This window comes from Linepithema humile, chromosome 7 (genome assembly GCF_040581485.1).
Source record: "Linepithema humile isolate Giens D197 chromosome 7, Lhum_UNIL_v1.0, whole genome shotgun sequence".
In the NCBI taxonomy this organism is placed as follows: domain Eukaryota; kingdom Metazoa; phylum Arthropoda; class Insecta; order Hymenoptera; family Formicidae; genus Linepithema; species Linepithema humile.
This window is the reverse complement of record NC_090134.1, coordinates 15,246,373-15,262,338: the sequence shown is the minus strand read 5'-3', so window position 1 is coordinate 15,262,338 and position 15,966 is coordinate 15,246,373. Positions and strand designations below refer to the sequence as shown.

At 48.5% G+C, this 15,966-nt stretch overlaps 1 protein-coding gene across 15 annotated transcripts in view; it reads right to left on the bottom strand.

The window, feature by feature from the left end:
* Window positions 1-15,966, bottom strand: part of kmr (kramer) — a 138,874-nt gene that overhangs the window by 29,116 nt on the left and 93,792 nt on the right. For all 15 annotated transcript variants that reach the window (XR_010891097.1, XM_067358551.1, XM_067358550.1 and 12 more), the window contains one exon: window positions 10,707-15,452. Coding sequence is in view for 14 of the 15 variants with exons in the window: in XM_067358551.1 (XP_067214652.1) it covers window positions 10,707-15,452 (4,746 nt within the window). In the remaining variant the exon portion in view is untranslated. The remainder of the gene's footprint in view (window positions 1-10,706; window positions 15,453-15,966) is intronic.

The following is a 15,966-nucleotide window of genomic DNA, read 5'->3' as shown; positions in this document are numbered from 1 at the left end:
TCGGTTTCTTCGGCTTGCGCAAAAATGATGGCGGGTTAACGCGAATGGAGATTAGGGCCACGGGGAGTTGGCGCAAGAAAATATTCGCGTTTTATCCGACATCCGGGAAAGATGTGGAGCCCGCATAGCGAGAGTCGCCGAGCGTCTAATGACACTTTTTGTCGCCGCTGTAAACTCAAAGTGCAAAAATGTCGCTAGCCGGCGCGCTGCCGGAGTTGAGGGCGTCCTTCATCGTTTCACGAACGGCCGTAAAGCGGTCGTTGAGCGTTAACTGACAGACTAACCGGAAGAAGAAGCAAAGTATCGCGCGTCGCATCATGGCCGCGCGATCGATAAAGTTCAGTGTTCAGCTTCTCGTCGTCGACACGCGGCGTGTGTTATTCAATGAAACGCAGAAGCGGAATTAAATACCGCCCGCTCGACGCCGGATTAAAGTAGAAGGGATAACAGTCCGGCGCAAGAAACGGAATAAATAGCGCGTCTCGCTCCGCTGATCCTACAACAGGTCGATTATTCCCGTCTTATCGAGGGCACGAGGGGGTTGTTTTTGTCACGCGAAGGTTAAGCATCGAGGCGGAAATGTAATTTAGCATAGCGATGAACGCATCGACCCGTCCGTTAGCGATCCAGTTACCGTCGTAGAAAAAGGAACTACGCCGACGAACGTGAAATCTACGAGTGACCTAACAAACTAGGCTGTCCGCTTTTTCCTCGTGTTTCGATACTGCGAGAGAATTTCTTATCGATTCCCGATTTCCCGGTTTCTCTCCGACACGGTCATCGCGATTAATTTCATGTCGACAGGTGCAACTGCGTCTTCCTGCCGCCTACTTTACGTCGTTGCAAAGTTATGTCGGCGCTTCCGCCATTTAGCTTTTTGTAACAAAATTACAACATTGGTTGAAGCAAATGCAAAAAATATAGGCGCACGCAGTTCTTCGGAATGATAAAAGTCTCCAGTAAGGAGATCAGTGGGTCACTTTTCCAAAGTGGTGATTCAGAAAAAGCTGCTAAAAAATTCGCCATTAAGTGCCGTTGACACATATTACGCAAGGAGTGAACCCGCGAGTTCCACGACTAGTAACGGTACTTACGAGGTAAAATCGTTCTGCATCGCGTACAACCGCGTTAAACCCTGCTGCTTTAACGGTTCACGTGCCGCAGCTTAGTCCAATTGACGCGTCTGGCGTGTCCCCGGCGACAAAAAGATTCCGTCGCGCGATCGGTCTATTCGTCAATGACATACCTTCCCCGAGAAGACACTGCCAACAATCGTCCGAGGTAAAAAAGCGGAAGCAAAACACGATAAATACCACGTTGTTTTATTGCTGCCTTGTGTGGACACGACGTCGAAATAGTTGCCGGAACGATGATTTATTTCTCTCTGAGAAAACGGGTCGACGAAGATCGCGACATCAGTTGCGAGTGTCTCGGTGGAAAATTAACTATCAGCGGACAACTATATCGACATGATCATATCTCTGATTTCCAATTAAATGACTCGGAGAAATAACGTTAGGATTAATCGAATTGAATCGATTGCCGTTATTAGGAGGCGATGATGTAGGCTACCAAATTGGTTGCAATCAATTCATCGACCGAAAATAGCGGCAGTACTTTTATTCGCAGATGAAACCAGTTGAGAGAAAACATACGCTGCTCGACTATATATTTAGTAATCAATACAGATAAAGCTGTATGAGCCAGGATTCTTCAAGAAGAAAAAAGGACTGCGGAAAGTCAAGTGTGGATGTGCGGAGTGCAAAAGAATATTAGAAATTAATATGCAAACAAACCGTGATTATAAAACTTGAAGAGGGTCTGAAATTGAGATCAGAAACTCTTCATAATTTTATTCCACATTAATTTATAATATATTCCGCACCCCGACGTCTCCGCGCTCGGTTCTCATTTTTTAGAAGCACGATTCTTACGCAAGATATCCAAATGGATTAAAATACGCGAGAAGATACGCGGGAGGCGTGCGAGCGTGAAAAATATCCTTATTGTTAAACAACAGATACAAGCAGATACCGCGCGCCGTTAAGCCGGCTAATTACCCGCAAGTATTTAGCCGTTTCTAAGCGCTTAATTCATCCGATGCAGACGCCTGCCGAGTGCGAAGGGTTAACACGCACTTCAGCCTGCGTGATCTCAGCGCGCGCGTAGCAGCGACTCGATGATCGAAAGTGCCTCGGCACTCGAGTAACGGTACTCGACGAGAGGAATGCTCCTTGCATCGCGGCGCGCGCGGACCGGGTTCCAAAATGTGTTCGTCGAGTCCCCGATCTCTCGGACGGCCTTTCGCGTGTACGGCGGCCCTCTCGCGCGGCGATCGATAGCGGTTCCCGAGCGCAACAGTACTTTTCTGGCGGGCTTCCAGAGCCGCGAAACGGGGAGCTACATCGCAATCTTCGTACTTCAACGTCCGGGAACAGATCGACATCAGGCGAGAATACGACTCACTTTGGATAATGGAAGTCTAAATTTCAAGTCGTGCGCTAATTTCGAATTTTCGAAACGAGAGAGAGAGAGCTCGACGTTCTCGAGTGTGATCGACACTTTGACGTTCAACGTCCTCGTTTTTCGGCGGGAAAAGGACCATTGTTGCGCAATCGCATCGATCTCTGACTCGCGTCGCTGAATTATTCTTAAACCTCAATTTATACGGCGCCTTTAGCTCGGCGGATTAACGGCTCGTCTCCATCCGCCCCCGCCTTGTCCGGTTTAATCGAAGTTCGCAAATTACCTCGCCTACCGCGATGAACATTTTAAAGCCCCGCCTGTCTTCACGGGGAATTCGAAGAATGTCCCGCATTAATGAGATCTCGCGAGCGAGCGGGCGAGTGAGCGGAGCGACGACTCGATATGGGTTTGTATGAAAAAAGAGCGGGAAAACTCGGGACGCGCGTTTTTCGACTAACGACGCTCTGAACTGCGCTCTCCAAAGTTTACCCTCTCGCGCTAACTTCGGCCACCTTGTGCAATAATAGTCTAACCGATCTGACTGTGTAATGAGAGACCGCCCGATGAAAGTCGCGCATTGCTGGGCTTCGAGCTAAATTAAACGCGCCCGAATTAAACGTATCGAATTACGTGTCGGAATATCATGCGGATAATAGCATAATTCCGACTCAATTATCTTGTTCGAAATATACGTTTATCCGTATATGAGAGTTGCTCGACGTCGAGCAGTAACAACGCATTAAAACCGCTAGTTCTCGAATGTCGATACTTCATTCTCGATATAACATTCCCGGCAGTGAAGGGAACGCGACGTACATACATAATACACGCAGTGCGCGATGTATGCCGTAAGTTTCAACCTGTCAATTGTCATTATACCTACACGGAGGAAATTTTATATCAAAAGTTACCATAATACGGCGACGGCCGCGCAGAGGAATTATAAGCTTAAATACTGCGGCCATTGTGGAAAACATTCGACCGCTACCGTACATAATAATTTTTTATGTAAAATTTCCTCCGCGTAATAACGCGCGCGGACTGCTTGTTTCGAAATCGTAAAAAGGTATTTTCAATCCGCTCAAACGGATGTGAAATGCGCAGGATGAAGCGCGTGCGCGCGGAGCCATTATTTATGTAATACATACTGTACTTGCCGGACCAGCAACTGCTGCAAATCAGACCGACTTTCCCGCCCATCTTCCTCTTCTCGATAACGATGTGCGCGGCTATCGAAAGGCTTCCCGCCGTGAATCTTATTAGCAGCGTGAACGACGTACTGTCGCGCCACGTGCATGTCATGGGCACCTCCGCCACACGCGCGCGCCACGTCGATTTTCCCGTATCGTTGAGAACAAATATCGGTGACAATAAGCAGCCGCGATCGATACGCTAGCGCAAACAGTCTGAATCAGTAGCCTTCCGTTCTCCCGCACTCATCCCACAGTTCGATCGATCAACCACTGTTCCGTAGAGCCACGAGGTCGCGTCGGTGGAATCGATCCACGTGGAATTTATTCCACGATCCTTTCGTAGTCTTGGAAAATTTTGAAGCGCGCTTTCGCGCACACGTGCCGTCTTCAAAATTGATCCATAAATTCCGACCGCTGTATGCAAAATCGACGATTAAGACACTCCCGAATGAATATGTTAAATAAATATTAAAAATATTAGAAAATGTTTTACGTTAATGTAAAAGGAAAAATGATTGTTGTGTGTAGATGGTTAATTGAACGATCGGAACATTTCGAAACAAGGATCGGTTATTTTGAAAGCCGATCAGAGAAGATTGGCAGATTTTGTACAATCGTTCCGTCAGTACGAACGATTAAGAGCGTCCACGTATCGATCAATACGAGCCGTCATGAGTTTATCGGTTTATTGAATTAACAACGAATAACCATTCGGTAGAAATGGAAGCATGTCAATCTGCGACTCGGATTTTTCGTCTAAAATTCCTAAATACTCTGCCTCGTTTATTGCTGTGAAATATTTCCAACTGAATTCGAAAAACCGATCCCTTTCTATACAACTTCGGTACCATATCAAAATTGTGGCAATCAAATTTGTGCGATAACATATTTTAATAATAAAAAAAAACATGTAACATTGATACCTGTATAATAAAAAAAAAATATAGTAGAGAACATATACAATTTATGTAATGTGTATTTTATTTTATTTTTAATATGTAAATTTCGTCGGTACATACGCGCTCCGATTTTCGAAACAATATTCTTCAATTCCGAGATGCGTTATTATGCGTCGAAATTTTCTTTTCATAGTTCTAGTTTCGAGTTTCAGCAATTCAACACTGACGTGTGTACTATATCCGCGTCGCGGCGCCGCTATATTTTAAGACACAGCGAAAACCATTTCGCGGCTGCGGAATTACGCGGTTGCTCGCGACTCTTATTCTTTTTCCAGGACGCGTAAAAATTATCCGCGTGCTTCTCACATCACATCCCGCGCACCATCATCCTTAACGAGCATTGCGCATCTTCCTTGAAATGCCACGACCTCGAGTGAACTTTCAAGACGATCTTTATTCGCGCGTCGCGTGAGCTCTCCTCGCCTACGTATTCGCCGATTTGTCCGCGAAACTCTGCGAGCTCGTCGTGAATTCTCGCGTCGGACCAGATCGCGAACCAGTCGCCGACGTCCGTCACGGCGTTTTAAATTTCACGTGTCGGTGTCACGCGCACACGTGCGCCTCTCGCACCTGTCCACTTCTTTGCAAAAGTTTTTCAAAATCGTACAGATAGCTGCGAAATTTGTCACACAAATCACCCGGGCGGGCAAACAGTCTTGATTAAGCAATTCGAAACGGTTACACGCGAAATCGCTCCCGACGATCCGCTCGAACACGATCCCGATCCGCGCACCGATCGATGCGTACTGGCACGCGTTCATTCCGCGCGCGAGAGTCGCGTGGAACCGCGCGGAGCGCCACCGACTGACTGAGTGGCTCGCAGCCGCTATCATCCGGCCAGGCAGCCAGCTGTCTGTCCGCCTGACACCGTATGTGTAACTCCGTCTAATTTGAAGGGAACCTGGCGAACTGTTGCTCCGATCACGACCGAACGGGACAACGCGCGTGGGGATGTGTGCGATACTCTAACACAGAAATACTATAATAGCCGCTTCATATTATTAGTATTAGCGCTCCTGCCTTTGATTAACTAGAATTAATTTAATTCACCGCCTCTTTTCGATTCGATTACCCTCTAATTATATTAAGAAAAGAATTTGGACAATTAAACTCAAGTGATATGATTTCATTTTCGCTTCTATTCAATATACTAATTAAATATATTTGTAACTGAAGATCGATACCAGCTCACACACACGCGCGCACACACACAGCAATCGAAATGCTAAATAAAAATGTTAGTAAATATTGATAAGTTACATTAATTACGCCTGTCATAATTTTGAACACTTTCTGCTTTAATTATAAATGATAGAAATGTGACATAAGAATATCGTTTTCCAAACTAAAAATTCATCGCTTTTGAATGAATAAAGATATCGATATCTCGCTGAAGTTATGCATTCACTGCTATGCTTCGTTAGCGAAATCTTGCTATTTCGAGAGCTTCGCCAACTGCTGGAATTAAACAATTTCCGATAACAGGCTGGATTAACGCGGTGTTATTTCTCTTCTCACAATATGGCACATCGTCGGAGCTGTCAAAAATAAAACGCTCTAAGCGCCGTGTGGCACCCCGTTGGAACTTGATATAACGCTGCTTTATTTCACGAGTGGGTATACGATTACTTAATCAAGATTGTTATCCTTCTTTCCACACTCAACGACCTTCGTGACATGCTGTTGAATACGGAAATATCGCTCTGGCGCTCCTCTCGTTATTTATTATAGCAACATTATTATATTAGCACACGCGCTTAACTGTCATCTTGATTCTTTTTATTCTATATTCACATCGCGGTGTTTGTATCATTTTCAATTTTTGTCTTAAATTATTTTATGCTTTAAAACAAATCCTATACACGTGAAAACTCTCCGATAAACTGTGAAGTGCGATTTTTTATTAATTTAAAGTCGATTATTCTTTTTATCGAAAATTTGATTTTTATGCAATTACATTCCGTAACGGGCGCTACAACTGTGTTTTTACGCAGATCGATTGCTGTTTCGCGAGATAGTGTTCATTTTTCCTAACTCAGAATGTGATAAATGAGTTTTCATGTTTGAACGTGTTGTGGCTTTGGCAAACAATAAAGGTTTGATTTTTCACCGAGGTCAATGGCAGCCAATGGCTCGATGAGTAGAATCGCATTACCGAAGTGCCAATCACAGGCGCGTCGAAGTTTCAACGATTACGTTGTAAAAATATTTCACTATTCTCGGGTGTCTCTGCGTTCCTTTCGCGTATAAATTATAATTTCACGTAGCATAGTGCTTTCGTCAGCTAGACGCATATCTATAATTTTATATCACTGTATTAAAGTGGCAAAAGCAGATTTTACGAGACAACGGCAGAAAGTAAAATCTATTTCGACGAATTCAGAGAGAGAGAGAGAGAGAGATATTTCTGCAACACAAATGTATTTTATTCTATTATCGAATATTGCCAATTAAATTTATATCGACAATGTCAAAATTCTCGATGCTAAATATGTTAGCGTTTAAAACAGCGCTATTATCGCAACGTCGGGATAAATTTGAAGGATCTAAGGTTAAAAATAAAAGTCTCGGAACACATCCGATTAGGTGAAATTTCTCTTTCGGACTTTCGTTCGGTCCGGCGAAACGTACGTAGCGATCCATCCAGTTGTCCAATACCGACCCAATATTATCCCGTCAGGAACCAATTCCTTCGCAGTGGCTCCGACCGAGATAGCCCTTCTTATTAATTCCACGAAATCGGAAACACCCAGCACGAGTCCGGCGAGACTTTAATTATGGAGTATCGTACACTGTAGCGTTTCTTCTGAAGTTCCACAAAGGGGAAACGTATCAAAAAAAGAAAGAAAGAGCGAAAAACTTCTCACGCGATGGCAAGACGCAATCGATCGTCGACGTAGTCGAAAGACGACCGTGGCCGCGCTTCTCTCCCTCTCGTCGATATTTAACGATCCCGCGAGAAATCGATGCGACGAAGTCATAGATATCGCGCTTCACAACTGCTATCTACATCGGATGGCCGTTCGCGCATGTTATTGAACCCGAGGCAAAGTGCAACGAACAAGTCACCGAAGACGACGACGTACTTATAGCGCTATTGCTGTTCGTGTCGCGCAGATGCAGTTACGATATTGCGTTCGCCGCGCGATGTTAGCGACCGATGCAACGACGGACTTTTCACTCGCCGATAGACGCTGGAAAGTCGTTCGCATGCACCGAGGAAGCTCCCCGAGCTGCAACTATACGTAACCATTCACTATTAAAGTACGTGACGCGCGAATAACGCGTGACGGCAACGGAAAACGTAAGGACGGTCTCGAGAGCGCGCGCCGATTGTCACTCAAGTGGCCTTAGCGTCATCTTCCACGAAGAAAATCAACTGACGGCGAATCTCCGAAGAAAATTAATTAGAGTGATTAATCGCTTCCGATTAATTGTCAGATATGCTGGAGGACGCGAATGAACGTTTAATCGGGAGTAATGAGATTGCGACCTCCTTGCGCTTGAATTTTTATGCCAGGGACGGTAATAACGGGTAATGAATTACGCCGTAATTACATCAATTTTACATATCACCTACTTTCTTTCTCATGGTAGATTACATAAATTCAAAGAATCGCGCGCATAGCTTTTTTAAAAATGCTTGTCGTACTTGAAGAGAAGCATGACATCATTGGCCGAGTGACATTTTATATTTAGAAATCAATTCGAACCCTGAGAAACTTTTCACTCGAAACGGAGAAAAGTATGTATTCGTTCTTAGCGCGAATAAATCTCGTCGAAATTGCCACATTAATTTCACCAATTTGTCAGAGATATTTCGACCGTTCGGAGCCAATTCGGTTCTTCGTTCTATTTGTTACAAGTGAATTTACATTTGTCGAATAAATGGAAAATATTAGAACTTACCTTTGGTACATTTCACTCGGTTCGTTTCTTGTTTCGTTTATTTTAGACATTTCAAATATTTATTGTTGAAAATCTGATAAAGCAAAATTGTTCGGTGAAACAAATATTTTTATGTGAAATGTTATCGTATTGAACTACATAACTGTATGATTCTTTCAATTATTTTTCAATTTGTTGAGATTTAAGTGATTAAAAATGCTATAAAAATTATCTAGCATGCGTAAAAAGCAATTGTGTGTATTATATAACAAGTCAAATATCTTTTTATACACTTTATGCATAACGAACTATATACATATGTTTATGAATGCTTAAAGTAGTTCGATTGAGTCCCTTAACTGGTTGAATGAATTTCTGAGATAATTAATAATAACGTCATTGCTGATAGCATACATTGTATTCCCTAGCTTCATTAATCTTTGAGTTTGATCGAGAGAGACATTTTCGAGAAAGCTATTTCGAATTCTATGCTTCGCGACGATGAAACACTGCGACGATACATCTTGGCAAATTGCCTAGGCAACTGAATTAAGCGGCATCGCGCGCAGTCTCATCGATAATTTTATCGATATCATTCCAAAAACGTTTGTCCCAACAAAATAATTCGCGACTCAATGCCGATTTCGTGTCGAATTTGAAATTGAAAAAAGAAGAAACATCGCACGCGTGAGAATGAGATCCCGCACGAATTTCAAATCTTGGACGAGAGATCGATTAGATTTCATTGAAGGAAATCAACAACGTTTGTTTAACACTCTTGGTGAAAAAATATTACCCTTATCGTATCGATAATGTCATTACTTACGCACTTACATTTCGAGTCAATTAACTGGCACGATTTCAACTTTTATTTTTAGCAAACGAGCGAAATTAAGTGAGAAATATAATCGTCTTGGATTATATACATTAATTTTTTTTTAGCGATCATAGAACAAACTTAAACGATAAATATTCTAAAAATACACTCGCGCTTACACACATACAATATTTACGCAGTCGGCAGCTTCGTATATTCCCTAATAGCACAGATTTAATTTACTATTATTTGTATATTGCTATTGTTATAAATTAATTGTTCTCTTGTTGTTCCATATCCGATTTTCCGTATGCGTTGTCCACTGTGACGAATAATCACGGTAAATAATTGCAATGAACTAAACCGCGTTTCTAAATAATTGTTTTGCAAACGCAATCACTCATACATTCACACACCAGGCCGTGTTCCAACTGGCATCGATCGTGAAACTCTACCCACGTCGTTCTAAATTATATCTGCATCCAAACTGATTCTAGAATTCAACAAACTAGTGTGGCGAAAGAAAAGGAGATTCTTAGACTCGAGATGTTCTTAAAATTGAATAAGATATCAAGATCCAACAGATTTTTCCCGAAAAGTGTTTCTGTAGGATTCGAATCTTTCTCTATTTTTTAATGGGATCTGTTGCACATGTCACGCACAATCTGTGATTATTCATTCTCAGTTGTTGTAAGTTAATATTATATTTACACTCATTTCATCTTCGAATAGTAATATTTTATATCGGTGACAAGTAGTTTAAAAAAAAAAAGAATATCTAATATCGGCGATGAAAGAGAATCGTAATGATTAGATGCGAATTGGATCTCGGCCTGGTTTATAATTACAACAACAAAAAAGTGATTGCATCACTGTGCAAACCACCGCAAGCGCAGGTACATTTGGTAGCGAAGACATCGAATTTAATCCTAAACAACGAGCTTATCGTTCGATTAAACTATTGAGACAATTTTGCACAATTACTGCAGTTTTCTCTCGGAAACTCGAACTCGATAAGAAGAATGATGAACATAAATGCGTAAAAAATAATTTTTGCAAGATGGAGGATTATCGAGTGCTTCCGCCGACAGGTAAAGCGGTAAGTTGCTGTAATTTAATGCAAATTATTTATCAGGATATTGAATTGTAAAAATGAAATGTAACTTTGAACGAAACTTATTGGAAAATCTACGGCTAAGAGAATATCCGAGGAGGTATTTCTCGTATATCATAGCTTCTATTATTTAGGATTAAAGATCCATCGCATAAAATCCGTGGTCACGTGGAACGAGTCGGCCTGTTGAACGGGTAGCTCGGCGATTTGGAACACGGCCTCGTGCAGTCACGGTCTGTACACTGCAGCGTTGTTGAGGAGCCACTCACCTGCAACCCGTTTACACGGCTCCTGCTTCGATATCCTCGTCGGCAGGTCTTCGCGTACATCCGCGGTATCGATTGGCTTTACGATAACGTCTATCCGCTCGTTGCCGATCGCCGTGCCCATCGTCGTCGTCGTCGTCGTCGACGTCGTCGTCGTCGTCGTTGTCGTTGCCGTCGACATTGTCACCGTCATCGTCGTCGTCGTCGTCGTTATCGCCGTCGCCGTCGTCGTCGTCGCCGTCGTCGTCGCCGCGACGACGGCGGCGAGCCTTGGATCGCGCGCGTCTCCAGGTTGCTCTGCGACCGGCAACCCTCGCCCCGAGTCCGCCATCGAGGTGCGCTGCTGCTCCTGGAGTAAGCAGGCGCTCGACAACAGGTCCCACTGGCGGAGCTTCTCTCGGTCGAGCTCGAACGACGTGGCGGACATACGGGCGTCCGGGTTCGAGCGAGCCGGGGGAAGGTTGCCGTCCTCTAAAAAATGATTCGCGTCTGCGGCGGTGGGCTTGCGGTAAGCTTCGCTCTGCGGATCCCACACGTAGCCGCCCGCGCCGATTCGTTGCATCGACAGGCTCTCGTAGGCGACGTCGCCGATCGATTGCTCCCGCGTCTGGTGATCCTTGTTCGTTCTACGCTTGACCCGCGGTCGCTCGCGGTCGCAGGACAACGGCTCCTCGGCGCAGTTGTCCCGCCGCAGAACGACGCTGTCGTTCACGTAGGTCGCCCCGCGGGTGATCCTGCCGCGCGTCATCTTGGCGTCGCCGTATCTGCCGGGTCTCGGCGGACTGTCGAGATTGTCCAAGGATCTGGCGTTCCGCAGACTCACCCTTCTCAGACTCTCGCGCCACAGACTGTCCTGCTCCCAGGGGTCCTCGGCGTTGAAACTGCTATTGGCCGTGACACCGTGATCGCCGGATAACGACATGTTCCGCGACGTTATCTCGACCTGGCTGGTCGAAGCCGTCGCGGCCGCCGCTGACGCCGCGGCCGCGGCCGCCCGATTAGCCCGGTTTCGCTGGTCCACTAAATTCTGCAGACCAACGTCATCGAGTAATCCCTCCAAAGACCTCGAGCGACGATGAGACGTTTGCGCGACGTGCAACGTCGGCTCGGCGCTATCGACGCTGCCCGGATTAACGGACTTGTCTCGCAGACCGTGAGGATACAAGTTTCTGGCCTCGGGCAGCGACAGGTCCGGCAGCGGATCGGTGGACTTGACCCGGCGCAGCGTGTCGGCCTCGTAAAAGTTGCGCTTGTCGACGAGAGCGGCCTTGTTGTCGCCCAGCAGCTGACAGGTCGTCCGTCTCAGCTCCGCGGCGATGCGTCTAGCCTCGTCTATGTCGTCCACCTGGATCTGTCGCGGCAGCTGCCGCGCGATCGGATTCACGATCCGACCGATGTCGTTTCGCTTGTTCAACCCGGTCGCGGCGTCGTCCCTCTGATTATTCAGCTGCGGCAGTCGCGAGGTATGGCCGATCGTCGGCTTCGCCGACGACTCCGCCATGTCCGCGCTGCTGACACTCGCCTGGAGGTCGGAGTAGTAATAGGGCGCGCCCGACTGATCGCCGTGGCCGCGCTGGTCGCTGACGTTCGGCAAATACGACTGCTGTAAAACGGACTTGGCGGTCCGCATCGGGCCGGGATAGTGGCTCGAGTCCTGGCTGGAGGTGGATCGATGGCTCGGCGGCAGCAGAGCGTGCCGCACGCACGTGTCGTGACTGGCGGATCGCGAGTGATTGGGGAATCTCTGGTCGGGGTACGCGTTCTGCAGCAGGCTCGCCAGCGCGCCGCCGTGGTTCAACGAGGACGAGGACTGCGCGCTCGCCGGCCTCTGACAGGCCATCGACGTCGAGGTGGACGCCGCGTTCGAGTAGCTGGAGTCGCGGCTGTGCGAGGCGGCCGCCGGCGACGCGCCGCGCATCCTGTGGATCGCGCTGTCGCGCGACGGCTCGCCGTCCGACGGCCGGACCGCCGGCGATCCGCGAAGCGGCGAGAAGCTCGCCACGTTTTCGTAATGGGCGTCGCCGGTGAAGGACTGCGAGTGCTGATGCGCCGGCGGCAGATCCGACACTCTCATGGACGGCAGGCTGCTCGCCGAGCCGGTCTTGTTCCTGCCGGAATAGTCGAACGGCCGGTCGAGATTGCTGGACACGAATTTCATCTTCCTCGAGAGATCCTGGCACGTCGTCTTCTGCAGCTTGTCGACCACGAGCATGTTCTCGTTGAATCCGTAAATGCCGTTGTAGCTCGGCACCTTCCTGTAGAGATCCACGTTGAACGCGTCTCTCGCCTGCAGCTCCTCCAGGTATCGATCGAGATCGATGCTCGCGCCGTCGAAGCGGCTCCCGAGCGATTCCAGCTCGTCCAGGCTGTCGAGGACCTCGCAAACGTCGTCGCTGACCGGTCGCCTCTTCAGTTGTCTGTGACGCGCCTCCTCGGCCTCGAGATTCCTCAGATCGATCGAGTCGCTGCCGGACGCGCTCTCCAGCGATATCCTGCTGTCCCTGAAGGTGGAACTGATGGTCGCGTCCGAGAACCTCGACGGCGGCCTGTGCGGCGTTTCCACCTGACCCGCCGGTTTGTTCCAACATTTCGGGGAATCGCGGCTCGACAACGCGCCGTCCTTCGCCGTGGCCACCTGCGGCGAGACCTTCTTCATCTCCAGCGACTCCTGCATGTCCAGCGAGTCGAGATCGTCGAGCGGCAGCGGCGAGGTCGGTATCGGCGGCGGCGAGACGAGCTCGCTGTCCGACGAGTCGTGCAGCTCCGCGATCATGTTGCGGCTCGCGCCGAGATAATAGGAAGCCGGGCGGAAAGTGTCGGACAGACTGAATCGCGGGTGCCGCGGCGCGTCTATGGAGTCCAGATCCTTGGAGGACTCGTCGTCGGCGTCGGAGCTGTCGGACTTGAGCGCCGTGAGAATGTCGGGCAGGTCGCTTCTCGAATGCGACGAGCTTTCGCTCGCGTTGCTCTTCTTCTTCTTCTTCTTCGTCGTCGACGAGGACGTCTTGCTCCCGCCGTCCTCGTCTTCCTTCTCGGACAGCTGGCTCACCTCCATGTACACCGGCTCCATCTTGCTGTCCGACACGCAGACGAACTCGTAGTGCGACGCGTCCAGCGTGGAGTAATCGCCGGAATCGTGCTTGCCGCCGTTCTCGCTCGGCGCCAGAAGCGAGTGGCTCATCCCGTTCTGCGCCATCTCCACGTACGAGCTCTCCTCGTGCACCAGGGTGCCGAACAGGCTCTCCATTATCGTGGGATTCGGCTTGTCGTCGCTGTTCGGGTCGAGTATGGCCTTCCTGGGCGTCATCGGTAGGTAGTGATCCTCGTTAATATCGCTGCTCGCATCGTCCTGCTTCAGATCGCCGAGGCAGAATTGATCGCTGTGCGTCACCAACGACTCGGTCACACTCGCCCTCGCGCAGTTCGAGCTCGAGATGACGTCCAATTCGTCGGATGACAGCGCGCATCGCTCGCTCAAGCTGTCCCTCGAACCGCCCACTTTGCTCAGCTCCGAACACTCGTTGGAACTCGGCATCCGCGCGGAACTCGCGTAGAGAGCGTCGGGAGGGAAGCATTGCGCAACATCGGCGTCGTCTCGCTTGTCCGCGAACTTGTCGTCGTTCCGACGATCCGAATCACCGCCGACGTCGTACTGCCGCGACGTTTCGCCGTAATTCCCGCCGTAGTCCGCGTGATGCTTCGATTCCTGCTGCCGCTTCTCGCACTTTCGGCTGATCTGCTGCGACTTGCGCTCGAAATCCGCCAGCAGATCCTTCACCGACTTGTTGCTGTCGGTCGAAGCTTGCTTGGCATGTCCCTCCTCCACGCTCTTGTTCCTGAGAATGCTCTCCGCGGCGCTCGATTCGGAGCCCAAAGCGAAGCTGCGTATCACTGCGGACGACGTCTTGTTCGCGCAGTCGAGCTTTGAAACGTGAGCCTCCGTCGACTGGAGCGGCGATACCTTCAATGGTTCCTGCATGGATAACACCTCCTTCACGGGACTCGCGCCGTCCATGTTCATCTCGAAGGATCTAATTCTGCACTGAACCAGATTCATGGTCTCCGGTTTCTCGCTCTCATCCTCCGCTCTCGATTGCGCCACCTTTTTAGGATTAATATACTGATAAGAGAATTCCTTGACGACTTTGCTCTCGTCGATGCCGGGATCCCATTCGTCGTTATCGTCCTTCGAGTTATCCCACTGCACGTTCTTCTGAGCGTGCCAGGACTCGCTCGTCCGGTAAGCGCACAAACCATCCGATCTACCGCCGTCGATTTTGCTGCCGGCTTGCTGTCCGTCGACGTGCTGCTGATCGAAGCTGTAAGCGGTTGACGTCTTCAGGATACCGAGCGGTTTCCTCGGGGTCTTGTGCTTGATCGCGGGATCCTCGAAGGTGGCTTCCGATCTCCTCGACGACGATTGTCTGTCCGCCGCCGCCGCCGCCGTCGCCGCCGCCGCCGACGACGACGCGTACGCATAGTCGTTTCTCATCGGCGGCGGGAAGCTCACCTCGTCGTAGCCCGCGTCCGGCGGTATGCCGCCCGACGAATAGTACGCGCCCTCCGAGCTTGCTTTGCGAGCGTTAAGCGTTTGCGAGCGCGGGGTCTGATTAACGCTCGCGCGGCCAGTTACTGCGCCATCCTGGACGGCCGTCGTCGCCGCCGATGACCGATCGTCGCCAGTGTGCCGGGGGCTCCTTCCTGCATGCGAGGGTCTGCGCGTACGCTTCCTCCGGACATCTCCCAGCTCTGATTTGTTCGTTACAAAACACAAAGACACGAGTTCGTCCGTTACTTACGAGTATGTGTATGTGAGTGAGAAAGGAACAGCCCAAATTATATTACATTCCCGTTTTTATACCCATCATCAGAAATCTAAGCAAACTCGCCGACAAGCGCGACAACGACATCGTAGATCATTGCACTGATCGGCAAACAAACGTTAATTTATGTTAATCACCTATAATTGAAAAAAAAAAAAATAAGTCACTTGCGTGGAAAAAATATCTCATAAGAATTGAAGTAAAGTAAGTGAAATGAAACGATGAAAAATCTCTCGTCGCCACGATTCGATTCGTCGTATTTTCGACCGTGCAATGATCCCGATAATCGAATGACTAATTTTGCTGTTAATCGTAGGTAGCGGACACGCGAGCTGGAAGGTAGATGCGATCGCAATTGCGTAGCTACGGCGAGTAGTGTTAGTGAAATTCTTTGGCATGCCATGCTTGACCCACATATCTTCTACGGTAGTCTGATTATG